At 40.6% G+C, this 27173-nt stretch overlaps 1 protein-coding gene across 2 annotated transcripts in view; it reads left to right on the top strand.

The window, feature by feature from the left end:
- LOC122804322 (pleckstrin homology domain-containing family H member 1-like) overlaps nt 1-27173 on the top strand; it is a 1703720-nt gene that overhangs the window by 300532 nt on the left and 1376015 nt on the right. For both annotated transcript variants that reach the window (XM_044074112.1, XM_044074113.1), the window contains one exon: nt 13606-13770. In XM_044074112.1, coding sequence (XP_043930047.1) covers nt 13648-13770 — 123 coding nt within the window. In that variant the 5' untranslated portion in view covers nt 13606-13647. The remainder of the gene's footprint in view (nt 1-13605; nt 13771-27173) is intronic.

Raw genomic sequence — 27173 nt, 5'->3', positions numbered from 1 at the left:
TTTGTGGAAAAATCTTCTTCAGAGAGAAGGACATTTGTGTAAGAAAAAAGTGCAAGGCAAAGGCTGGAAATAACCAACCTGCCTAGAGTTTAAAAAGAGCATTCACAGAAACGTTTAGCAATAAAATAGATGGGCTTGAGGTGGGTTACTGAGCATAAGAGTAAATGGCATCCCCTCATGTGGGAGGTTGGCTTAATGTTTGAGGTGTTTACCTTACAGACACAAGTTGCAGGATTTTATTCTCACATGGGTTATTGGCTAGGCTTAAAATAGCCCACAAGAGCAGTTAGCCTAGTACTAATCTATGAACTCTGAAGAATAAGCTAGCAGCAGAAGCATCACTGAGATTAAACACCCTGTCTATTCCTGGCTGACCTTTTTCTTTACTGACATTTTTTTTTCTTGCAGATGAGATAAAGCTCTGCAAAAGGGCTTGATATTTGAGGTATAGTGCAAGATAATGACAGTGTGTTGGCCAAGTTGAGTAAATGATTATCAATAAATCAGAAAGACGTGTGAAGAATGTGTGTAGAAAGCAAAAACAGACAAAGAAATAATATGTAATTGTAGGGAAGGTAATAGCAGGAACAAAACAGGAGAGTGATGTAGTTAGTCTTGCCATGTGACCTAAAGGTAGGTGGCCATGCTGAAAAACACAGCAAGGGGGTTACTGGGGTGCACAAAAAGGTATCACAGCCATGTGAACCTCATCTCAACAGGAAAAAATGCTACAGAATCTCATGGCAAACACCTTAACCATTAGGCCATCCTCCCAACCATCCACATATAATGACCAAGAGTAAGTAGGTTAAACTTTACAAGTACCTTAGAAGAAATCAAACTGTAAGGGAAAGCTTTCTTTAGAAAAAATGCACAATAATAAGAAGGCAGAATCAGAACGCAGATCTGGAACTGAGGGTGCAGAATAAATATAAGGAAGTGCTTTTATAACAAAAAAAAAATGGGAGAGATTATTTCTTGTGGATAGCAGTGGTTTAATCCACTGGTTGGGTTGAATCTACAGTTTATTCTGGAGTAAGGAAAAAGCCAGGATATATTACCCACGTTATCCTTGCTTACTGTCAGTGTGTTTCTTCTTAGAAGAACTTTCATATATGACAACCAGGCAGGCGGGAACTCTTATTGTCAAAATGCAAAAAGGATGCCTTGGTCTTTTGAAGTGTCACATGAACTTGTCTAAAGATTTCAGAGGGTAAAATCTTATCCCCTGGCATAGTTTGAAATTGGTCAGCTGGATGCAGTAATCAGGGTGTAAATCCATATGTAGTTTATTGTATAAATCCAGCTGAATATATAAGACATAGGAGGTGTTGGAGATAGCTAAGCTTCAGAGGGACTCTTAAAAAGTGATCACTGTTTTGGACTGTTTACAAATTAACATAAACAGTTTTACATTGCATTTAATCATTTTAAATTTCTTCATACACTGCAGACGTATGCATATTTATGTGTAGCTATTGTTTAAGCAGTGTAGAACTTGTGTGTGTTAAAAATCCTTTGTAGCATTACATTTACTTTGTGGGTGACTAGATTGTTACTGTAAATCTCAAATCAGCTGATTGTTAGGATGATTTCTGTAAACATCAGAATTAGAAAAGGGCATTTATAAATGGCATATTGTTGCTTACTGATACTTTTAAAGAATCTTATATTAGGGTGCTGCATACCCACTACAGTGGAAATGCCTGGGTCTGTTGCATTAAGAACATACAGATGTATGAAATGCCAGCAGAAGCAGATTTATTCAATTAGGCCTCATGTGCACATGCCTGTGGAGCTGTGTTACCATTTCTAATGTGACTTTGAACCCCAGTTTCACCCTTCTTGCTTTGTGTGTTACCTCCTTGGATATACCATCGGTTGTTGACTAAATCTGCAGTACAGCTAGAGTCTTAATTCTGATGGAAATGTCTATACATCTGCAATCACTTTTGTAAATCCATCAAGAATCAAACATGTGCAACATCGATTCATGTCCCATCTTTGATCCTTTCCTTTTCTTTAGCAGCTTCTGTTTTTTAATTCTGTGAACCATATCACACCCATTCTCATTTTACCAAGGTAAAGCAGGACCAGCGCTTCAGGCTTTGCTTTGTACTCTCTGCGCTTTAACATACCTATGTCTTCTCAACTTCATAAATCTTTCTCTAGAAACATCTTTCAGAAAGGCGAGAAGTGCTGTATGTTTGGCATCCACCAAGATCCTTTGTAAAGGATCAACAACTTGCAGTGTAATGTGGTTTCCTCGGCACTCATTTTTTAGCCAAAGCTTTTGAACATTGTCTTAAGATGTTATGCTGACTATTCAGCTGAGCGTCTTGTTTGGTTCAGGATCAGTTCAGGATTTGGTTCAGGTTTTGTTTGTTCAGGATTGTCTAGAAAACAAATGAAGACTGGGAACTCAAACCTAGTACAACAGTCTGAAAAAGCATGCAAACATGGTTTCTGTATCCTGCCTTCTTCCGTATATCCCATGCTCACATAAACTCATCTGCATGTCTAGCCTCTAATGTGCAGCCAGGAAGATCATTCATTCCATTTGTCTGCAACCCATTTTGTCTTGTCCAGAGTAAATTGAGTACCCTGGAATTTTTTTGACCATGTTTCCCTAAGCTTGTCTTCTCATTCTTATTTAGTAATCTTTTTACACTCCCTCATAACAACTTTCTGTACCTATGTCATGAGCACATACATGCTCCTTCCTAGATTCTACTGAAAGTTATACAATAACAGGTTATTGCCATTCAAAAATGTACACGTTGATTGGACAGTACAACCAGCTTGCTCATTGTAAATAGAGCATAATACGAATAGAAAAAATTCTGGCTGCTAAGGTACCATTGACCAGCCAGACTTTTCTATTGGCATATGTTATGGAGGGCAGAGGAAAATGCAACAAAAATCAGGTACGTTCTGCAAAAGAAAATAAACAGAAATGTACCTGATTTTCCTTTTATTTTTGTGCTGTCCCTCCTTAAGTCTAGTCAGACTCGTGTATGTTTCAACTGTGTGGCTCTTCACAGAATGCCCAGAATCTTGCCTCAAAGTTTTGGTCTTTTCCTGCTAAAGAAAAAGTTTTCTGGCAAGCCACTGGGGATGGAAGTCATTAAATAATGGCAAACTGTGGTTTAGGCTTCATATCCTTCAGAAAATGCATGCCAACAAAAAAAAACTCTTGATGCAGTAACTTTCTAAGTGCAATATAGTCTGTCCCTTTTCTTGGACCTTTGTTTCTCACCCCCGAAACTGTTTACTTTTTCCAGATTTCTTGCATTAAAAAAACGGCAATGACAAGTCCCTTTCCTCTGTTGCTTCTCTTGAGCAACACTGATGTACTTTGCAAGCATGGCAACATAAGCCCCATATGCATGTGCAGTACATTAGAAAAGGTGGAACAATGCTTAGGAACATTAAAGCTCTTTTGTACAAAGACATTATTTAAGAAAGGTAAGCAATTTTTAAGTAATGTAATTGTATAATAGCAGTAACCCACTCATGGATGTGGGTATATCAGAATTTATCCACGGTTGGCTTTGTTTAATTACCTGGGCTTCACCCTCATGATCAAACCACACCAACCGTGAGTAAATCCTGATGTACCCACACCCATTCGTGGGTTTATTGTTTAATAGGTGAAGCCTGATGAGCATTTTCTTATGATCTGCCTCTTCCCTTCTCCTTACTCTTCTTATTCTCAGCTATCCTCTCCTCCATGTTGGACCCATATTCTTAAGGGCCTCTAGTATTGGATGCATTACTCCATTTGGGGCCTGATATAGAGATACACCTGCCTTTTGTTCTTTGGTTATACTTTTGTTGTTGTGGTGGTGCTGGTGGTGTATCTTTGCATCCTGTGGCCTGTTTGCCTCACATTCACCCATGGTTATTCGAGAGCAACAGTCAGTGCCCCATGCTGTTGTCCTTTAATGTTCCTTGTAGCCTGATGCCACACATACATTGTTCTATTCAAGGTTTACATTTTCCATGCTAAAGAACCCTACATTTGTCTTGTTTACATCTGAGCTTGCCAATGTAATAAGATGCCCTTACATTTTAAAAAGGTAAAATCCTATCAGGAATCAAACTTTAGTTGAATAAATGAATGGAAACCTGTGAAATCACTAGCTACAACTAACTATGCTAGACTTTGTACTGCTTTATATCATCAGTCCTCCCTATTTCTTCGCTTCTCTTCTTCTCTTTTCCTTCATTTTCTTCCTGTTTCCACTTCTCACTGTCACAGACCAAGAAAATAATATATTCTGTCCATATTTAAAAAATTAACTCTGCCTCCTGTCGTCATCTTTTAAAATATTAAAACTTTTTCTAAGGTTCTTTTACGGCACTGTCAAATAAGACTACAATGGTTAGTATATTGCTTCTTAGTATAAACTTATGAATACATGTCTGACCAGTTGCTAACTTGCCTAGGTCTCTTTTAATGCATTTTTACCCCTCCTTGACTGTACCCCCAATTTAAGTATCATCTGCAGAGAGGTGTAAGTTTCTTTCTGTACTTGTTGATATGTCTAATAATGATACATTAAGTAGGGCTGTGTCTTGAACCAACCTTTTGGCACCTAGTTACATAAGAAGTGTCATCTTGTGTGTGTACATCCTGTTATGGTTGTATATGGGAATTTTGCATCATAAGTGCAGTAGAGTAGTACTGTAAGTGTGGGTTTCTATTACTGGTGACCCGATGACACTGTTAGAAAAGTGAACCTCACATTCCAGCTTTGGTGTAGCTAGAAGTCTTTTAAGTAAATAGTGTAGGGTGAAATCATTCTGTTTTATTAACCTTAAAAAAGTTCTGGAAAAATCTGATAAAGCATATAACTTGTTAGACAAGCACTTTTGCAGAGAGATAATGCACAAAACATCCGAAAAGCATCAATGTTTCTGTGAGCATTTTTAATTCCATTATACCTGCTAGCTTTAAGGTTCATGTTCTAACAGCCTCCTTAGCAGAATGAAACCTGTTGTGTTAGTGTTATGATGATTTATTGTGAACAGGACTCACTATTGCTTGCAAAGTCTCTTTCTGGCCTTGTCCAGTTTGTTAGTTGATAAGAACAGCCCAGCCTTTGAAGGCAGACTTAAAGCAACATTGCTATGTTGCGTTACTGTCACTACCATATACAGAAGCATTCTACTGTCAATTAGATAGATTGTATTTGTTATCTCCCTGGCTCTGTGATAAACACTATACAAGCAGTGTGAAGTGTTTTTTCTACTTCTAAAAGCATGCAGGTTTTGCCTCCTGCAACCACCAAAACAAGTTGGGCAACACAGCCAGAAAGACTTGGAACAGACTATAGAAGCAAGAACTTTGACTCAATGTGCCTGTGTGTGTCATTCTGTATAATCATATTGCTTTTGGTAATGTCTTGCACAGTAATGCTTTCCATACTTTTGAATCGTTTTGCACTCATTAGCAAATTCTTCCCCTACAGGTTCTAATTATCCTTTCTGCACATCCCCATTTCTAAAAATACTAAAGGATGGCCACATATAAACTTGAATATATTTAATCTGTCACACTTTCAGTCTGCAGCCCCCACCAAGACAAGACTCCAAATGTGAAGCAGTCCAAGTATGGGCCCAGGATTAACTTGGTGAGTTTTGTGCACAGATGGAACATCCGTTACAAAGAGCAGTAGTAATTTTAAGTCAAAATAAATGAAAGTCACGGGACTAGTGTGTGTATTGATCAGAAGTTGTTGTTTCTTTCGGATTTTCCCGGTTAGGGGTCGCCACAGCGGAACTCTGGTCCGCTAATAATTGGCAGTAGATTTTTACATGCCGAGTTGCCGGCCCTAACGCACAACCTTCAACGAAGGTATGCCCATTCACGCATGTCTCCAGACAGAAGACGCTTTAGCTGACAATCAAACAGGACAACATCTTACTGTGAGGTGACAATGCTACCGCAGCACCACCACAGAAGTAATTTTTTTTATTTCCTTTCGTGTGTCTAGCCTGTGCACTCTGTGCAGACAGTGCAACAGGTTAACAGGAAAGGGGAGATGTTGATTTTTAAACTAACCATGTCATCAAAAATGCAGAGTTGGTCAAAGGAACTTATTGAGTAGTGGAGATTACTGCAGGGTGAGTGCCCTTTTCCCCCAATGTGTGTGTGGGGGATACATGACAGTCTCCCTGCTGAATCAACCTCAGACTTGCTGCCATGACCACAAGATCCCCCTACTTATTAGACATTTTAGACTGAATAACTATTTTGCTTTACCAACTTTTGCAGAAAGGATAATTACAGCCACTGGGGGAAGAATTTGCTAATGAGTGCAAAAAAGATTCAAAAGTATGGAAAGCATTACTGTGAAAGATGTTGCCAAAAACATTATAATTGTACAGCATGACACACTTAAGCACGCTGAGTCAAAGTTCTTGTTTCTGTATCTGTTCCAAGTCTTTATAGCTGTATTGCCCAACTTGTTTTTATGATTGCAAGAGATTTGGAGACGTTGGGGAAATAAAAACATAAGGTATTGCTTGAAATTTTTCTACCAGAATTCCTTGAACAAAACAGGAAAATGCTGTTGACTAAAATGGAATCCAAATGTGTCAACATTTGGAAGAACCCACAGTCTGATGATTTTGAAAAAGGTGGATTTGTTTTTCTACTTTTGGGAGGTGGAAATTTCCCAGCATAGAATGTCTGCCAGAGTGTTTTGTCGGCTTAGAATGTAAACTTGGAGAGAAGGTCCACCTTAAGAACCTGTTCCCAAGTTGTCATGGGTAGTTTGTGGAGTAAGAGTGGGCACACCACTTCTTGGTAGTTTTGTCTGCAGCAGCATGTAATACTCCATTTCAGTATTGTCTTGTTACTGTTGTCAGTTTGCAGATGTGTTGTCTCTGAAAGGTACAACAGAGACCGTAATCCTCAGGTCCTGGGTGTAAACCACCCAAGTAGAATCAGAGGCATCTGCTGTCAGTTTCTGGTCTGTTGCAATGGGATTAATAAAACGGATCTTGATCTTTTGAAACCTGAGGCATCTACTAGTGAAACTTCTTTACCAAAGCATGGTTCAGAGGTAGAAGATATTTTAGAGAGTAATATTACCCATCACACATACAGTCTTTCACAAAAGAAGCAATCAGAATAGAGAATGACTTGCATCCCGAAGTGAACTGGAAGTAAAGGTTTTGCCAAAGTTCAACATGGCAGCAGATGTCTTTCTAGGTGAATTTCCCAGTCAGTTTGTGATGTTTATCTTGCTACTAAAAGTTCTCTGTATTTACATTTTCTGACAGTATTGCATTTTAACTTTGGCTTTTTACTGGTGCTCATCTGATTATAGCATTAGGTTGGAGTTAAAAAGTTCACAGTGAGAAAAGACAAATTCAGAGTGACAAAGAATAACCTTGATTACGTAACTACAGATCTTGTTAAGTGTTCTTCTTCTGTTTTCCTATTGTAAAGTTTGCACACGAGTTTTCAGCAAGTATATTTAAATTGTCTTGTGGCTGGATGCTAGTTTAACTGATAACGTGCTGCATCCACCATTTTCCTTTGCATTTTTGATGCAGTTTGAGTACCTTATTGTTTTCACCTATTCAGATCAAATTAAATTAATATTTGGATATGGAAAATTGATAAGGTAGTTTCTGTATTTTATTCTTTGTTTTATTGCTAGAGTAATTTTTGAAAGCTAGGTGATTTTCTGTTGTATATCTTATTAGTTTGTGATTTCACTAAAAGGTTTTGAATTTATCGGTACATTTATGCCTTTCCAATATGTATTCATGAGTACACAAGTGACGTGCATGAGAGTGGCTGAAGTTGAAGTACATGCTTTAATTCTCTTTCAGCCATTGCACACATCCCTCTGTTCTTTGGACAGATTTGCTGTGCCACCACAATCTAATTATTGTATTTTATTTTATTTTCATTTGTTGGTGGATGAACGCTTATCCTTCTGGAACATATTCACGTTCTTCCTTGGAAGAATCAAAGTTCAATACAAGGGTAATGCAATTGGTGCAATCATTATAGGGAGTAGTGCATAAAAATGCAACACAGTTACAATGTTGACATGTGTATTCCAAGTAAGAGTCAATAAAGGTTTGATAAAGGTATACAATATTTTGAAAGAATTAAGTATAAAGAGCAGGTTGACATATATTCACAATACGTACAAACCTATTTTTTTAAGTATGTATAATTTAATCCAGCAGGCAAAGTAGAAGGAAAAATAAAACCACAAACCAGTGACCCAATAAAATGAAGATTTATTCGTTCTGACGTCTCGGCTAGTTTGCCTTCAAGGACAGTACACACACACTAAAGCAATCACTATAAATAGTGCATCTAATCAAGTTAATAACAATCAATTAAATAATTAAACATTTAAAGAAGAAATCTCCAATTTAATTCCAAATTCAAACCCTTTGGTATCAAAATACCGAACTTGAGAATATATAGAGCTTCTTTATAAAAAAGCCTATTTTTAAAACATACATCAGAAAAAGCATATTTCATGGACTCAACTTTTTCCAAAATTGTCCCCCTTAAACCCGTGGAAATACCTTGATGTACTTGATGGAAATGTGTTGCTACAGAACTAGTCTCTAAATTTTGCTGCATCTCTCAGGTGTTCTAAAACTCTCACTTTAAAAGCTCTTTTTGTCTAGTAGTAAAGTAGAAGGGAAGAGAGATGAGGCATTGAATGATATTATTCACAATATACATTGTTAGAGCCAGTAGGAAAAGTTGGACTGGAGAGAAGTGTTAATAGAATGTGGGAGGTATACGTGGGAAAGTATAGAGTTGTTTGAGAACAGTTTGAAAGGAGTCATGACTCTGGGCTGCAGCATACCTCTCAGCCTGTTAGCATGTGAAATCTGGGCAAAAGCTAAGTTATACAACAACCCCCCATTAATATTCAAAAACCATGCATGCTGATTGGTCAGCGTGTACATTGTAAATCAGAGTGATAGTAATGGAAAAAGGTCAGGTCACCCCGACTTTTTCCATTACTATAACTCTTTTTTTTTTTTTTTTTTTTTTTACAGCAATGGAGAACGCAAGATCTCCGTTGCTTCACATTGTCTCGCTATGTTAAACTCGTTTAACATAGCATGACAACATTAAAAAAGCAACAGACATTCTCCGTTGCTTTTCTTAATGCTGTCTCACTATGTTAAACGAGTTTAACATAGCGAGACAGTTTGTAAAAAACAACAGAGATCTTGCTTTCTCCGTTGCTTTTTACAAACTGTTCAGCTATGTTAAATGGGTTTAACATAGCGAGACAGCTTTAAAAAAGCAACGACTCCGTTGCTTTTTTAAAGCTGTTTCGCTATGTTAAACCCATTTAACATAGCGTTTAACATAGCGAAACAGTTTGTAAAAAGCAACGGAGATCTTGCTTTCTCCGTTGCTTTTGCCCACAGCTCTGATGTACTGCGTAGGCATACGCATGCGCAGTACATCAGAACTGCCGTATAATACCAGACAGCTGCGGAAGGGCAGCAAGGAGACATTATACAATGCCATTATTTAAGAAAATTAATTATATTTTTTCTTAAATAATGTCATTGTATAATAGCAATAACCCACGTCTGGGTGTGGGTAATGCTGGATTTACCCACTGTTGGCTTTGTTTGGTCACTCAGGCTTCGCCCTCGTGACCAAACAACGCCAACTGTGGGTAAATCCAGCATTACCCACACCCAGACATGGGTTATTGCTATAATAATTGGGGGGGGGCAAAAAATTGTGACATATTTTAAATGTTGCTTTTATGAACATAGAAAGTTGCTAGAATCACCGGATTTATTTTAGCATGCATTTTCTGAAGGATAGAGTATGAAGCTCAGATATATTTAGTGACTTCAATTCTTGGTGATTTCCTATAAAGCCAGACATTTTATGAGGAACAGACCAAAAATATGACAAAAAAATTCTTGAGTTGAGAGGTATGGCTGGCAGAGCAATGAGTCAGAGGCAAGTAGGTAACTGGCTTATTAGGGGTTGATTCATCTCTAGAGGATGTAGGCTCTGCTAAAGAAGTAAAATATTGGAAGATTTAGTGAAGTAACAACTGTCCTTGTATCTTAAATGGTGCTAATCTTCCTGTAGCATTGAAAAGTGGCTGTTTAAAATAGAAATTTTTGGAGTTTGGTTCAAAAGTCAAGGAAAAAGGAGACTGGTTTAAGTTTTGGTTTGTAATGATTCCCATGTGTTTGGGGTCAGTGAAAGAAAAATGTAGTTAGTGGCATGGAAACCAAAAAAAATAGTTTTAATAATCCCACTGTCATTGTTGATGTTTCTGGAGTTTGTAAACTTTGCTGGGCAGGAAATATCCAACATATAAAGTGCACTTCTCTCCTCGAGTGGGCTCTAAGTAGGAAAAAGGAAGAAAAAGTGATTTGGCACACTGAAGACTGTTTCTACAACCACCAACAGAAAACTAACTAAGTAATAAGCAGAATCCTGAAAGCCCAAAATCCTGAAAGTTCAAAATACTGAAAACTCAAAATCCTGAAAACACACAAGATACCAACACTTACTATATTCCAGCACAAGTACATACAGAAACAAATAAAACGCAAACCATATTACTCTTCTCGAAGTATAAGTGTGGGGGGGTAAGCCCCCCTGCACCTGCCATGTGGGGGGCTGTGTACCCCCACATCCACTGCTACCTAAATATATCAACTCCAAGAATGCACTTACTGTAGTGAAGTGCAATCTCGGAGTTGATATATTTAAGTAGCAGGGGGTGTGGGGATGCAGGGGGTCTTGCCCCCCTGCATATAGTTGAAGGGTAATATGTTTCTGTATGTACTTGTGCTGGAATATAGTAAGTGGTGGTATCCTGTGTGTTTTCAGGATTTTGAACTTTATGGATTTTGGTCTCAGGATTTTGGGCTTTAGGATTTTTGGCTTTCAGGATTCTGTTGCGCTCCTAAAAAAATTTTATATATAGATATACATGTATATGTATGTATATATATATATATATATATAGATATATATATATATGTATATGTACGTATATATATATTTATATATATATATATATATATATATATATATATATATATATATATATATATAAATGTATGTAGTGCATTTAAGGTGTGTGAGGTTAAATTAAATGTATAAATTTAAACAGAAGTTGCTGCCTAAAGACTGTGTACAAAGACTCTTGTTCTGTCGGTTGGTATTTGCATATGAGCTTTAACCCAATGAGCATGTTTGTAGTACTCAGCAATTCATGCTGGCCATTGAAAACAGCTTCCCATTCTGTTTTCAAGTATGTAATTAAATGAATTGCAGCTTGCAAGGGCAAAGTGAAAAAAGAATGACATTTATGATTGAATTGATTGCACCGACATTAATGATGATGATGTCATGTTTTGTGTTAATTATGGAAGTATAATCTTGGGTGGGGAGAAGGGGGAAATGGTAGGGGGGATTATGAGATGGTAGAATTCTAGAAGTCATTTAAAGCTTAGAATGGATAGGCTGCCTCTTTCTGTCTTCCGATGTAATGCACTGCTAAAAAGATCAGATTGAGGGTTACTGTATGCTTGATGGTTATAGTTCTTGTCAGAATTGTGTTCCAGTAAGAATCCTGCATTAGTGATCCCCATGGTTAACACTTTTTAATGTTCAGTACTTCAAGAAGGTAGTAGTGCTGAGGACATGCAGCTCTGACCCTGCTTTTAAAATGTAATTTATCATACTTTATGTGTCCGTCCTCATAACAGGTCACTTGCAAAGTCCCCACCCTGTGGAAAGCATCACACATTATTCCACTGCACAAAGGGGGCAACTCCTTAGAACTCACCAAGTACTGCCCAATCACAATACTCTCACCTCTATCCAAGATATTAGAGAGAGTTGTCCAGTCCCAACTACTTCGGTACCTCTTACAAAACAACTTAATCTCCAAAACCCAGCATGGCTTTAGACCATCCCACAGCACCACCACAGCATTACTATCATTTACAGATATAGTTAATCACAACAGAAACAAGGGACTATTTGTATCTTCCAGTTTCTTAGACTTATCTAAAGCCTTTGACATGGTAGACCATAACATTCTTCTCCAAACGTTATCTACCCTATGCCTCAGCCCCTCCACTATATCATGGTTTACTAGCTACTTATCTGGTCGACAGCAGGCAGTCCTATGGCATGACCAGCTGTCCCCTCTGCTACCAGTATCCATAGGTGTCCATCAAGGATCCATCCTTGGCCCACTATTCTCACTGTTCACCAACCAAATCAGTTCCTCCTTGCTCACAGCATCAGAAGTACAATACGCACCCTTATAAGTGCCGCCCCCACCTTAAAGGAACTGCAAATCCTCACCCAAAACACTTGTAGCCGAAACATGGTTCACAAACATCAAACTTATTCTTAACCCCAAAAAAGCTAAATTAATTATTTTTGGCCTAGGTCATGCCCCCCCCCCCCCAACAACACTTTCACCATTCACTCCAAAGATAACATTCAAATCACTCCAACTGCACATACTAAACTGTTAGGTGTAGAAATAGACAATAACCTCAAATTTGGCATCCATATAGCACAAACCATTAAGAAAGTTAATAAAAAACTAGGAATTCTCTATAGGAGCAAACACTTTATAACTAAACAAACCAAAGCTACTATTGCAAGAACTCATCTCTTATCCATCCTTCTCTATGCCTCTCCCATCCTTACTAATCTCCACCAAAGTGATCTGAACAAAATGGAATCTTGTTATAACAAAATAAACAAGTTCGCTACTGATCCTCATACAAATCCCACCACTGTCTCGCCCTTAACCAACTCAATTGGCTCAAGCTACCTCAACTACTTCTGTTTAATCAACTCATAATAGCACATAATCTATTCTACCTTCTAGAAAAAAACCCTGCACTTCGAAATATAATTAACCCCCACATCCCTACCAGAGCCTTACGATCTAGTTCTCAGAACCTAATAAGCAGTATCAGACACACAAATTATGCTGGCAAATCTCCCTTTGCCTGCACTATTGCCAAAATCTGGAACTTACTACCTAGCCAAATAACCTCCACTAACTCCACTATTCAATTTAAGAAACTCCTGAGAACCCACTTCTCAAACAATTGGCTTTGTTCATGCTACTCCCCAGGTTAATTTGCACCATACCATGTTCAAGGATTCTACTAAAGGTCCCCTAATTCCTTTCACTGTAAAGCTTAATAATCACTGGTTATTTCTGTAACAAAATATTGAGAGTACTCATAATTTAGAAAGAAAAGAAAAAAAATGTTTTTTCTTGTGTGTTTATATTTTATATTCTATATAAACTCTGCTACTAGAATGCTGCATGCTGACTTTACTAAAGGAATTGTTAATATATACATAACTTATGTTTCTATGGAACCTATATCTCTGTTCTTGTGTAATTTCTTTGACATGCTATTGGAGCTTTTCTCCTCGGGCCTTCGCTGAAAATAGATGTGTGTCTAGTTGGACTTTCCTGGTTAACAAATATAAAATAAAATAAAATGAAAATAAACACTATTCATATGAGACATGAAGTAATTTTCTTCCTTGGTGTTATGTCTTTTTAGGGGCTTGTTGAAGTACCTGTGAGAAGTAACATAGAATCAAATATGGATGACGTGATGGAGAATGGAAACAGCATTGATTGGCAAAAACAATGCATTTCTCTGGAAACGCAGCTTATTAAGTTCCGACAGCAGGCTGGCAAAATCCGTGAGCAGCTAGCAGAAAAGGTAGGAGCTGACACAAAAATATCTTGTGCTGTGGTTGAAGTTCTAAGAGGAGGAATAAGTTCTTTCGACTCTTTAAAGTACCTAGCAGAAGAGCATGTCACTTCCAGCTCTCTTTTGTATTGCTTTTGTTGTAGTGAAAGTGTTCTTTCAAGCAGAAGGTTTCATATTCTGATTACAAACTGCATCTGCGTTTTTTTTTTATTTAATATTTCCTGTATTTGGCAAAAAATGGGTACCACCAGATGCCATTTGTCTAGACTGGAGCTGAGGTGTGAGAGAATATAGATGAAAAATTGGGATCACGTCACAGGAGACCTGCTTTTCTATTTTAGGTATCGCGTTGCCAGCAGAAAGTACACTTAGGCCATAATGAAAAAAAGGATAAGCACTTTTGTATACTTGATCCTTCATCAGATCCATTCGCATCAAACACAAGTAAAACCAAGTTATATATGTAAAAGCTGGACCAGTCAGTGCACTACATGCAGCCATATATGTTTGAGTCAAGAAAGGCAAAGATAGTTTTGTTGGAGAGCTGAAATAAGAAAGAAAAAAAAGGCTACTGCTTTTTAGCTCTCCATCCATGACTTTCACATCAAGGAATGAGCCTTGTAGTTATGTGGCTTACTACCATATTTGTTTTATGTCCCCATCTAGACCTGGAGAAAACGTCATAGTTTATTTTGTCTCCCTCCTTTCCTCTATACATCATGCTGAGACAAAGATACTGTATGTATTATATATGTATATATTTATATATATATATATATATGTATGTATGTATGTAAACCTGTAGCTATATTTATATAGCTATATCTAATATATATATATATATATATATATATATATATATATATATATATATATATATACACACGCACATGCACACACACACACACACACACACACACACACACATGCATATAAGTACTTAATGAAGATCAAAAGAATACCTGACAGGGTGTCCCTGGCTGCTGGGCTGCAGTCAACCCCCATTTTCTTTATCTTTTCTAGTGTTTTATTATGTTTTAATATATTAAAATGCATTACTGTTTCACATTCTGAAGTTGGATGTAGGCAATTTATACTGCACGTGCTCAGATTTCTTAATTTATTTTATGAAGTTAACGCACTTGACTGAGCTGTTTATTTAAAAAAAAAAAGAGAGAGATTTATTTGTTAAATAGTAATAAGTAACAATATTATTGTGCCTTGTGTTACCTCCTCCCATGTCATTTTTGGGAGGTAGAAATGTTGCTGCTGCTGGTGTATGGACTGGCTGGATCTTGTAGCAGCTAACATCTGTTTTATCATTGACTCTGAGGTAGCAACATAGGCTGAAAGTGAAGGAACCAAAAATGAAAGCAAAATTTCGGTCCGTTTGTGGAGCACCTGGCCAGTAAAGTGCAAGCTTATTTAGTGATGCCAGTTCTCTTTGTGTGGTGAAGAATCTTCAGTGTGAATTTAGTGGAAATCAGTTAATACGAGATTTTATGTAGTATCTGTGTGTGTGTGTGTGTGTGTGTGTGTGTGTGTGTGTGTGTGTGTGTGTGTGTGTGTGTGTGTGTCTATTTTTACTTGTGCACACGGGCGTTAGAATAGCACCTTAAAGAATAATCTCGCTAGTTACTAAATAGTAATGATGTTGAAATGACTGAGATCGCAGCACGGCTCTTGGTACACGGAAGGCCGTTTGCCTTCCAGGTAACTTATGTGTCGCAGTTGATGTGAATAGCTAAGCCTGTTCAGGCCGTTCTTTTCCTCTACCAGGAGAAGGATGCTATTGCACATTGTATGAAACGCATCCAGCTGAGTTTCTTCCTCATAGTTATGTGGTATTGGAGTTGGCAAGAAGGGGCATACCATGAGAACGATGCTAAAGACAGCATTTCTAGTCTCCTGAAGTTTGGTTTTATGGTTGTGGCAAAGAATATTCCTCATTAAAGGACAACCGCGCCCTCAGACTCAAAAAACATATTAATTTCATCATGGTTTGATGTTTCCTACATTTTAACAGCACTCTGAGACTATTTGTAGCTTTTTAGATATTTTTAGATGCAATTTCTGACTCTGACCACATGGGGTCTGGCATATTGAAAAAATTCAGACTGTTTACTCTGCCTCAACTATCCCAGAATCCATCATTTGTCTCCCGAAAATTGCATCAGATCTGCCACTTTTTCCCTTAAGTTGCCGTGACTTCATTGACTTAACAGGCATTCACTGCAGTCTTCAAATCCACTACTTTTGGTTAAATTGTTATCCTTTTTAAATGACCACTTGAACACAAGCAGTGCAAATGCTACAGAACAGAACACAAAAGTGCATTTTCTAGCTTTTTTCTCCTTTCAAATGCTAACTTGCTTTCTTTTGTGAAGGCTGGAATCTAGCTCTCCAAGGAATCTCCCCTCCCACTTCACACCTACCTTCCCTAGCTGTCAAACAGCCAAGGGTAATTTGAGCCATTATCTGCATGTGATTGACAGCTCATCACAGCAGGTGACCAGACCAATGTATTGTTTGCTAGTCTGCCTTTTCCTCCTTAGTGGGAGACTTTTTGTTGCACTACTCCTGTCAAATTTAAAACCAAGCAACATAGCACTGGCACTAGTTCCCTGCTTTGCAAAGCAATAGTCTGCCACTTATTTTCCCTTCCTGTTCAAATAGCCAACAGATGATACACTATAAACAAATATTTTCAGACCTGCATGACAGCACCCACATGCTTTGAGTCAATATTAAAAGAATACTTATGGTAATGCATACCAGTTGTAAATTGTTGCACTTTAATTGTGCCAGACAGTCTTATGCAATAACATCCTGTTACTGTCTACGCATGGTCACTGCAAAATTATCCTTTTTGTAGCCGTTACTGTACTTCATCAGTAGGGCTCTTAATAGTGAGATTAGTGAACTTACTTGGCTGGACTTCACAGTTCCAGCAATGGTCAACTACATATACTGCACCATATATTGGTTTACTCAGAATTTCACCGCTTAGTATCCATAGTCTTACTACATTTTTAGCTTTACAGCATCTCAATTTACAAAGTATGTGCTATATCCATTTATCTCTAAATATAACCCCTGTATACATTAAGACTGCAGCGTAATGAAGTCGCATCACGTATGAAACACTTTATTTTAATAGACCTTACAAATCTATAGCACTCATATACCATTTAATTTTTAAAAATGTACCAGAAGTCAACTGATCCCTCAGACATACAAGATTAGCTGGCTTTTGGTTTACAATGTGCAAAAGTGGCAATTCCCACAGCACTATTGTGAAAAGCCTCTGTACCTCGTCAAGGTAGCCAGCATCACAGAGGTCCACTCACACCACAATACTTCTGTCTACAGCCTGATCCACTCACATCACCACTTGCATCCAACAGTCTTCCAGATTCATCCAACAGTCTTCCAGATGCATGCTACGCTTACCCAACCAAAAAAATCTACATGCATACATTTATTCACCAAGGACCAGTCTTTAGACACTGTACAAGCTCCAGCTGCCGACAAATAAAAAGGAATCATACACAACTTCATACCGCTCCATCATTCACACAATAGTACTGCAAATCAAGGCTAAGACGAGACATTCCACAATAGCAGTCTCTTGGTCTACATCTGCACAACATGACAGATCTTACACAAGTTATGCCAATCGATTGACCTTTGTTATTTTATTTAAATTCTAGCAGCACACATACACATCACTATTTCTGAAAACTTTATCACTTCATTATTTCTGAAAACTTTATCACTTCACAATACCAGTACACATTCCATAAAATATTATCATTTGTCCAGAGCCTCAACTGCTCAACAGCAGGAACACCAAGTACCTCAAAATTGCAAACTTGCATGCTCAGCTACTTGTTCCCAAATGACCACAACCAAACAAAAGTTTCACCCGGACCAACTTGTTACAAACTACTATCCCTACTTAACAACCTGCACCCTCAATGCAATGAATGCTTCACTATTTCATGCTAGGATTGATACTCCATTGAAAATGGCACTTTCCAAGTATGTAATGTGCAGGACTATAATCATACCATTCACAGATGAAGCCAAAAAGATACATTTAGTGACTGCATGTAATAACCAGTCCATACACCATCAGTAATACAATTCTACCTTACATAGCTTATCAATTCCATCCATTTAACCATCAGACACACACCATTTAATTTACCATCCATTAACAACTTAAGAACCAATCCACTTAGCTATATTCATCAAGTCAGGAAACCATAACATTGCACATCACAAACCATCCATAACCCATTTGTAGACTCCATTTCACATCACATGAATTCATTGTAGCACCATGTTAGACATTACATTCAACACTATGGTCTTCTGTAGTGAGCTGTACTACTTCCATGCATTCAACACGATGGTCTTCTGTAGTGAGCTGTACTACTTCCATGCATTCAACACGATGGTCTTCTGTAGTGAGCTGAACTACTTCCATGCATTCAACACGATGGTCTTCTGTAGTGAGCTGTACTACTTCCATGCATTCAACACGATGGTCTTCTGCAATGTGATTCCATCGCACAGGTAGCCAAATGTAATTACCTTGCAGAAAAGAGGCTGAAATGTGGAAGTATGACCACTACTTTTCCACACAGCCAGGGGGTGCAAAGACAAAATCCTCAACTCTTTAGACTCTGATATGTGCATAAAACACAATTAGTCTGTGAACATCCACAGTATGGATAACAGAGGTTCCTGAATAGGTCCATCACCATTGCCATGGACGGTTTTGTCTTGAGCAAGAACATATCGACTAGATGGGAGACCCTACAGTCCCATGTTAGTGCCCATGAAATGTCATGGCAACAAATCCAGAGTGAAATACAAGTCTCTGAATAGACCATAGACTATATCCAAAACAGGGGGTATAGCCAGAGGCCTATGTTGTAAGGTCAAATGATGGAAGCCTGTTCTGAGGACAGGGATTATTCCTCCACTCTAGGAGTTTTATCTGTGGGGGTGGGCGGGTACCCCTGATATGAGTAATCAAGTCCTCAGCCATTTTAAGCATCTGCTTCTTCGTTGTGGTTCAAGGTGAGGGGCCCTTACCAAATGGTTTCCTGGGGTGTTTGGAATCCTTGGCCTTGGTAAAGGCCTTTATAGAAAAGGTAGAGGGAGGTCTGAAGACGCCATGAGAAGAGGCAGATTTCTCGACTGTCTCAGCATCAGTAGCAAAGGAGGCTTCGGTATAGCCAGGTAACATTTTGGCCGACACCAGCCTCGAGTACCCAATGTACTACTAAAGAGGATGTGTCATAGTCTCGCTGCAAACTGGGACACTAGAGGTCGGCTTAAGCGTGAAACTGAAAGTCCCTTTCTGCCTTCTGCATAGGAGACAAACAGCTGGTCAGATTTTCTGAATTGTTTGGTTCTATCCAAATAGTACCTTAACTGACGATGAACATCTAGCCAATGCAATTTTTGTTCAGACCTATTAGAATATTCTGGAAAAAACACAGGGAGATCAATGCTTTGATTAAGGTTAGACGCCAAGGCTATCTTAGGTAAAAAGGACGGGTTGGTTTGTAAAGATACCCTGTCCTTATGGAACAGATAAGGAGGTCGACAGCTGAGTGCATGAAGTTCTGAAACTCTTCTAGCTGAAGTAATAGCTACCAGAAAGAGAGTCTTCCATGATAGCAATTTTAAAGAACAGGAGGATGCAGGTTCGAAAGGGGGAAGAATCAAAGAACTAAGAACTAAATTTAGGTCCCAAGGAGGAGGACGATTTCTTATAGGAGGTCTGAGTAGAAAAACTCCTTTCAAAAAGGGTTTGCAAAGCTTGTGAGACATTATGGCAGACTCTGAAATGCCCACATGAAAGTTAGAAATAGCTGCCAGTTGAACTTTAAGAGTAGAAGGAGATGAACCTGCATGGAAGAGTTCAGCTAGGAAATCAAGGACCATTTGGATGGAAGCAGTGAAAGGATCTATGTCCCTTCCTTGCGCCCAATAGGCGAAACGTTTCCACTTACTCAAATAAATCTTTCGAGTGAAAGATTTATGGGAAGCTATCAAAATATCTCGGACAGAGTGAGATATTCGAGGAAGCCTGGCACAGGTTGGAACTGGAGGAACCAAGCAGTGAGGTTCAGAGAGGGAAGGGAGCGATGAAACTGACCCGACTTATGGATCAAAAGATCTGGAACTAGGTCCAGATGCCAAGGTCGCTCCAACAGAAAATGAAGAAAGGGGAACCAAACTTGTCGAGGCCAGTAAGGAGCAATGAGGATCAACGAGGCCTTCTGAGCGATAGCTTTCTGTATCACTTGAGAGATTAGTGGGAAGGGAGGAAATCCATACAGAAGTCCCTGGGGCCAAACTTGGACTAGAGCGTCTCTGCTGGGTTGGCCTGGTAAAGGGAATAGGGTGAAATAATCTCTGCACTTGCTGTTTTGCGGAGTAGCAAAAAGGTCGCAGCAAGGCTGACCCCACTTGAGAAAAATTTCTCAGAGTCTTTCAGAGACCACTCGTGAGGCATGAGGATAGCTCTGCTCAACTTGTCCGCGATTTGATTGGACTTCCTGGGGATGTGCATTGCTATCAGAAACCGCTGAGAAGAAATCGCCCATTGCCACAGTCTGAGTGCTTCTCGACTTAGGGGGTAGGACCTGGTTCCGCCTTGTTTGTTGATATACCACACTACAGACATATTGTCCGTCTGGATTGCTATCGTTCCCAAAGGAAGAGAGTCTTGAAGGGCTTGCAACACTAAAAGCACTGCTCTCATCTCTAGAACATTTATGTGCAAGTGGCATTCGTCTGGTTGCCATGTGCCCTGGACAGTTCTGCCCTGATAATGCCCCCCCCCCACCCGATCAGGGAGGCGTCCGTTGTCAGAGTAGCAACCGGAGGGGAAGGAACAAAGGGTCTTCCCAATAAGAGCTGAGGGGAAGACATCCACCACAGAAGATGATTTCTGCATGTTTGCGTAATCATAATCGTGTGGGACATCGGAAGTTGCTGGTATGACCATTGCGTGAAGAGCATCCATTCAAGGATTCTCATGTGGAATCTGGCTAATGGAAGCAGAGGTATGGCAGCCGCCATAATCCCCAACACTTTCAGAACTAACCTGGCTTTGATTCTGTTGCTGCTGAAGAGGACCGAGACCAGTTTGTGTATGTCTGTTATTCTCTCATCTGTTAGTCTCGCAGACATGTTGACTGTGTCTAGATTTGCGCCTATGAAGGTAATAGTACGACAAGGCGACAAAACAGACTTTTTGCAATTTATTGAAATGCCTAAATTTTGACAAATGCGAAAGGTGTAGTCCCTGGCCATTAGAAGAAGATGCTTGGTGGGAGCTGTGAGGAGCGAGTCGTCCAAATATGGAAACACCTGGAATCCTTGACGTCTCAGGTGAGAAGCTACCACTGCCATGCATTTGGTAAACACCCGGGGGGCAGTGGTGAGACCAAAGGGCAGGGCCCTGAATTGAAAATGACTGGTTCCCAGCCTGAAGCGGAGAAAACTTCTGGAGCGTATGTTCATTTTTATGTGATAGTACGCATCCTGAAGGTCTATAGAGCACATCCAGTTTCCCTTTCCCAATAGGGGAAGGATGGACTGCAGCGTGACCATCCGAAATCTTGTTTTCTTGACTTGTTCAAGATACTGAGATCCAAAATTGGTCTCCAGTCCCCTGTTTTCTTTGGAACTAAAAAGAACCTGGAGTAGATTCCGGATCCTTGCTGGTCTGCTGGAACTGGCTGAATTGCTCTTTTTGCAAGCAGCTTTGAAATTTCCAAAGCTGCAAGATCCCTTTGAGCGGGTGGAACATCTGGAAGGGATTTTTTGATTGGTTTGGAATGCGAGAAGGGAATGGAATAGCCTTCGTAAATGATGGACTGTACCCATTTGTCTTGAGTCAGGGATAGCCAGGCTTCTGGGTACAGAGACAATCTTCCCCCGACTGCCTCCAAAGGTGGGCAGTCGGGCAACACCTCAGGGATGCTGAAAGGGCTTATCAGAGAAGGCTTCTCTATTGCCCTGGTTCTGCGGCCCCCCCTGCCTCTAGGGCGACGTCTACCATTGTTGTTCCCCCCTCTGCCGGGGAACCAACCCTGTGCGTCAGGCGAAGTCCCTTGAGATTGTTGTCGGAACCACATTTTTCCACTTTTCTGGCCTTTGGGGTAAGGCCTAGAAGGAGTGGAGAAACGGACTCTGACGGCAGAAAGAGTCTTGCCATCTGTCTCGCACCTAGTCAAGGTTTCTTTCACTTGACCAAAAAGAGATGATCCATCAAACGGGGAATTAGTGAATGACGTTTTAAAGGGGGCCGCAAAGTTGCATAGCCGCATCCAGGCATGCCTGCGTAAGGCCACACCTGTCCCTGCGGCCCTGCTCGCTCCAGCCGCATGAGGAGGCGCATGGAGGAGTTAGCTATGGAGTCGAGGGTAGCCAGCTGAGTGTTCATCTTGTCCTGAAAACCCGCAGCCGTAGGATCCTTCAACATATCACTCGCTTCTTTGATCAAGTCCCTTTGAAGACGAGTAAAATGGCATAGGTAATTCAGCGAACGCATAGCAAAGGTCGCTGACGAGAACATCCGCTTCCCATACCTGTCCATAGACCTAGATTCCTTGTTAGGTGGATGGACAGGCACTGAAGGATCAACTAGTTCCATCTTAGTGGCAGCCGCAACCACCATAGCATCCACAGAAACTCCTTTCGTCAGAAATTGTTTATCTTTTGGTGCCGTGATAAATTTTGAGGGTCTCCTGGGAGTGGGGTCCACTGAATCAGGAGCCGTCCATGCCTTTTTTGCTACCACCTGCATGAGGGGGTCAAAGGGGGGAGACACCCAGGAGGTGGAAGGGCGAGAGCCAAACGCCTCAAGGTACACAGATTCATCCTCCAAAGGGTTGAGGGCTCGCCGATTTCCCCTCTGCTTGAGGATTTCTAGAATGTCTGCAAATGAGACATCTTCGGAAGGGGAATGGGGGGAACCCTCGGAATCCTCTAAATCTGTGTCAGAGGTGACTGACTCAGGTGAGTCTATGTGTTTCCTCTTACACTTTCTCTTCAGAGGGGGCTCTTCTGCCAAATCAGGAGAGGCCTCGGAAGAGGATGAGATCCCCACAGGGAATTCCTGAGGAGCTAGCTCTCTGCGGTCTTGAATGAGGGAGTGAGTCGACTTGACCTGAGGCACCGAAGAGGGAGGGGCGGACGGAGCCGACTGTGGAGTTGAACCAGGTTCCAACACACTCCGCATGACCTCAAACGCACCCCTGTCAGGCAGAGCCAGAGGTCCTCGCTCCGAAAAGCTAAAACCTCCCTCGGCACCGACAGTGATGGCTCGAGGCGATGTCGGAGCCGAACTCACCAGCGCCCGAAGCTCCGAGGGGAAAGCGGGGTCGGACAAGGGTCCAATGCCACTCACCCCCTCGGAGCCGACGAGGGAAGTCCGGCGCCGATGATGGAGCCGAAGACATCTGTATTGTCTCAGACGCTACCACAGTCTGTTCCGAAACGCCTCGGCTCAACGGAGTCGGAGGAGGAACATGAGGACAGGGTCAGGCATCGACTGATGAGTCTGGCTCTGAAGCATTTGGGCCAGTGCCTCGGACTTAAGAAGTCGACTCACTACCCTCTGAAGGTCATGGTCCGAAAGCCTCGATGACCTAGAGGAGTGAGATCTATGGCTCCATTCAGACAGCAAGGGAGATGCTGGAGCCGAATGAATGGAGCCAAGGGACGGTGACCTGGACCTCTTTCTAGATGTCGGTTCCGAGGGTGTAGTCGGAACCGACAAAGGAATTTCCAATACCTCGGCTCCAGCCGGAGCCGAGGAAACCACAGAAACTACAGTATGAGACTCATCGGCTCCAGCCGGAGCCGATGTAGACGGAGTTTCGAAGCCTTAGGTCTCGGCTCAGATGGTGGGCCGAAGACCTAGAAGCCTTGGAGGGTTTTCCCGAAGGAACAGTAAGGGAACCCTCAGGCTTAAGTAAACCTCTTAAAATAAGTTTATTTTTTCTTTCCTGCAGGGCTCTGGGGCTGAAGCCATGGCAAACAGCACAAGAGTCCTGCAGGTAAAGGTCCCAGGTAGTACACAAGAAGTGTGACTGTCTGTCAGAGACATTTTCTGACAGCACAAGTCACACTTCTTGAAGCCTGAGACCTTTGAATCCTTGGACATGACAAGGAACAAGTGTAACCACACAAACACACCGATTACACTTAAAAAACTAAAAACAGAAATTAAACTAAGAATTTAGTTGTTTAATGTATAAATTCCCTACAAAAACACACACTCCAAGGGAATAGGAGGACCTGAAGGCCTAAGGGAAGAACTATAAGTTCTTAGGTAAAAAATTAAAGAAAAACTAGATTAAAGGGATAAAAGACCTTAAAGGTAAGGGGAAACTGTAAGGAAAACTAAATTAAAGGGTTTAAACTCAACTTTTTAAACTAGTTCCTACACTAACCTGAAGCCGGTGAAGCAACACATCTCGATAGCTGTAGTGGCAAACGAGATCTGAGGTAACTCACGCCTATCATTGTGGGATATAGGGAGCCTCGAGCGGTGGAACCAACTCTCGAGCTTTTAGAGTGGCGAGTCGGGCCGAGGTCGGCTCCGAACCCATCCAGCAAGAATGAAGGCGAGATAGACAACTTAACATCTACTAGTAACTGTAAACTTGAATCATTGAGTCCTTAAACATTTCTTAGAGCTAGGTGAAAACAGATCAAAATTAGTTCTCATGCAATAGTGACAGTACCCAGATTCTCTGATGTATCCCACAAATTGTCTGAGGGTCACAGGTGTTACCCAATTTAGCATTCACAGTGCAAGTAATAACAGTCACATCTTGGGAAGACAGCAATTTCCACACAGGTGAGACAAATTGTATTGGTGGTACCACATCCTTCAAACATTTCTTTCTAAGATAGCAAGTTCACCCTTTCAAATGTCTTATTCATAGTTGCTTGTAACTCCAACAGTGAAAAGTAAAACATAAATGTTGCTTTCACAAGGAATCTATTTCCATCAAGTAGTACACACACTGTTCTAGAACTGAGCCTCTATCTGCATAGGTATGTTATAAAAGCCAGTACTCCATGCACTTGCTGCAGGAGAACTCACAGCATTACAAGCCCCATAACCATTTCACTACCATGCAGTGACAATCTCTGATGTATCATTGTCCAACATAAAAATGTATAAGAATAATTACATAAAATGATGTTTATGTAATGTCATCATATTACTATAATGTTGCATCAGAGACTATACAAGTGAAACTAAGTGGGTAAAACTGCCTTCCAGTTTAGAGCCTGCTACAGACCACGCTCCCAAACACAGGAACCCCACTCGGCCTTCCTGAGAACACTGGAAAATATGAAGGTCTCTCCAAACACCATTATATTGGGCGACTTCAACTACCCAAACAGACTGAGCATTACTGTAGCTCCAACACCCTAGCCCAAAGCTTCCTAGAATTTATAAACTCAAATGCTATGGAACAACTTGTTACCACTCCCACAAGAGGGGAAAACATACTGGACCTGATCATTACCAACATGGGGACTCAGACCAGAAGTGTATCCCTCACTGGTAAGATCAGACCATAAACTAATCTCACTGGATATTCACATCCCGACCCCACCCCCTGCCGGAACATTTTAACCAAGCGCCCGGACTAAATACGTAAACGGTCTAAAAATACCAGTGCTCCATCAAAGTTATAAAAATAATATACACATACTTGTGCTGTGATCATAAACTTACAGTATGAAGTATAGGTTCGACTGCACTTAGCTTCAAACATTTCTTGTATTGTTAAATTTTCTGTAACTTTCATTTCTTTAAAAGTACTGATCTCAATCTGGAAACAGACTTTACGACATTTGACTTGAAATGAAATCGTTCACAATTAAAAAATGGTTGCAGTCACACACACACACACACACACACACACACACTAGCCCCCTTGGTTGCAGTCACACACACACACACACACACACACACACACACACACACACACACATTTGCCCCCTTGCTTGCAGTTGCCCACATACACAGCCATGCACACACTTGTCCCCTTGCCTGCAGTCACACACAAGCAAACACTATAGCCCCATTCCTAGCAGTCACACACTTGCCCCCTTTCTTGAAGTCAGACACAGATACACACACACATAGAGGTTCATAGGTTCATACAGGTTCATGGATTAGTACTAGACTAACTGCCCTTGTGGGCCATTTTAAGCCTAGCCAATTACCCCCTGTGAGAATCAAACCCAGTACCTTGTGTCTATAAGGTAAATACCTTACCCATTACGCCAGCCTCCCACCCGTATAATTATATTGCTTGAACAATGCAGTAAAGTTTTATTGGGTGTTTTAATTGGTTTAAAATATTCCAGAAAACAGTGAAACTAAATGCATGCACCCATAAAGACAGTACTACCCAATTCAGAACATTTCCATCACAAGTCTAGTCAAACTCAAGTAGAGTAAAACAAGCAGCACTAAATGCAAACCACTTCTCCTTGGACTACAGTTCTAATTATAATTTATATTCAGCTTTATTAAACTACCAAGTAACATAGCCAAGCAACGTGCTGCAACTAGCAAGCGCTGTGATACCCCCCACTTGTAGAAATGTTGGTTATCCAAAACAAATCTGCTGGCTCAAAACAACTATCTACTGGCTTCATGGGTAAAACATGATCACAGTAAAAAATGAAAAGCAAACATGACATCAGCTCAGAATACACTGCAATGAGTATGTCACAATTTGAAATTTCTCGGGCTGAGAGCGATGGTCCTGACATGTCATACCTATGAACCTCAGTGCACTAAATCTGGACTAAGCCATAAGTAAGTGGGAGAAAGGCACAAGTAGAAGTAGAAATTTCAAATATTGCTCTTAAGAAGTTTGAAAAATCATCCAACAGTAGGTCTTGCATTACTATGAATTTTCGAAGGGTATGAAATGTGAAACTGCAATGTCAGCCATTATTTTCTATATTCATTCTATAATGTTTTGCCACTAACGGTCCACAAAAAAACATCACAACATTATGTGAAATTGTCTGAAAATGTGAATGAAGAAGATAAATAGCCCCTTGCTTGCAGCCCCACACACACACACACACACATAATAGCCCCTTGCTTGCAGCCCCCCACACACATAATAGCCCCTTGCTTGCAGTCCCCCACACACACACACAATAGCCCCTTGCTTGCAGCCCCACACACACACACAGCCCCCTTGCTTGCAGCCCCACACACACACATAGCCCCTTGCTTGCAGCCCCACACACACACAATAGCCCCCTTGCTTGCAGCCCCACACACACACACACACACACACACACACACACAATAGCCCCCTTGC

Source organism: Protopterus annectens, chromosome 6.part0 (genome assembly GCF_019279795.1).
Source record: "Protopterus annectens isolate FY-2018-M chromosome 6.part0, PAN1.0, whole genome shotgun sequence".
Lineage (NCBI taxonomy): Eukaryota > Metazoa > Chordata > Ceratodontiformes > Protopteridae > Protopterus > Protopterus annectens.
This window is presented reverse-complemented; position numbering and strand designations above follow the sequence as displayed.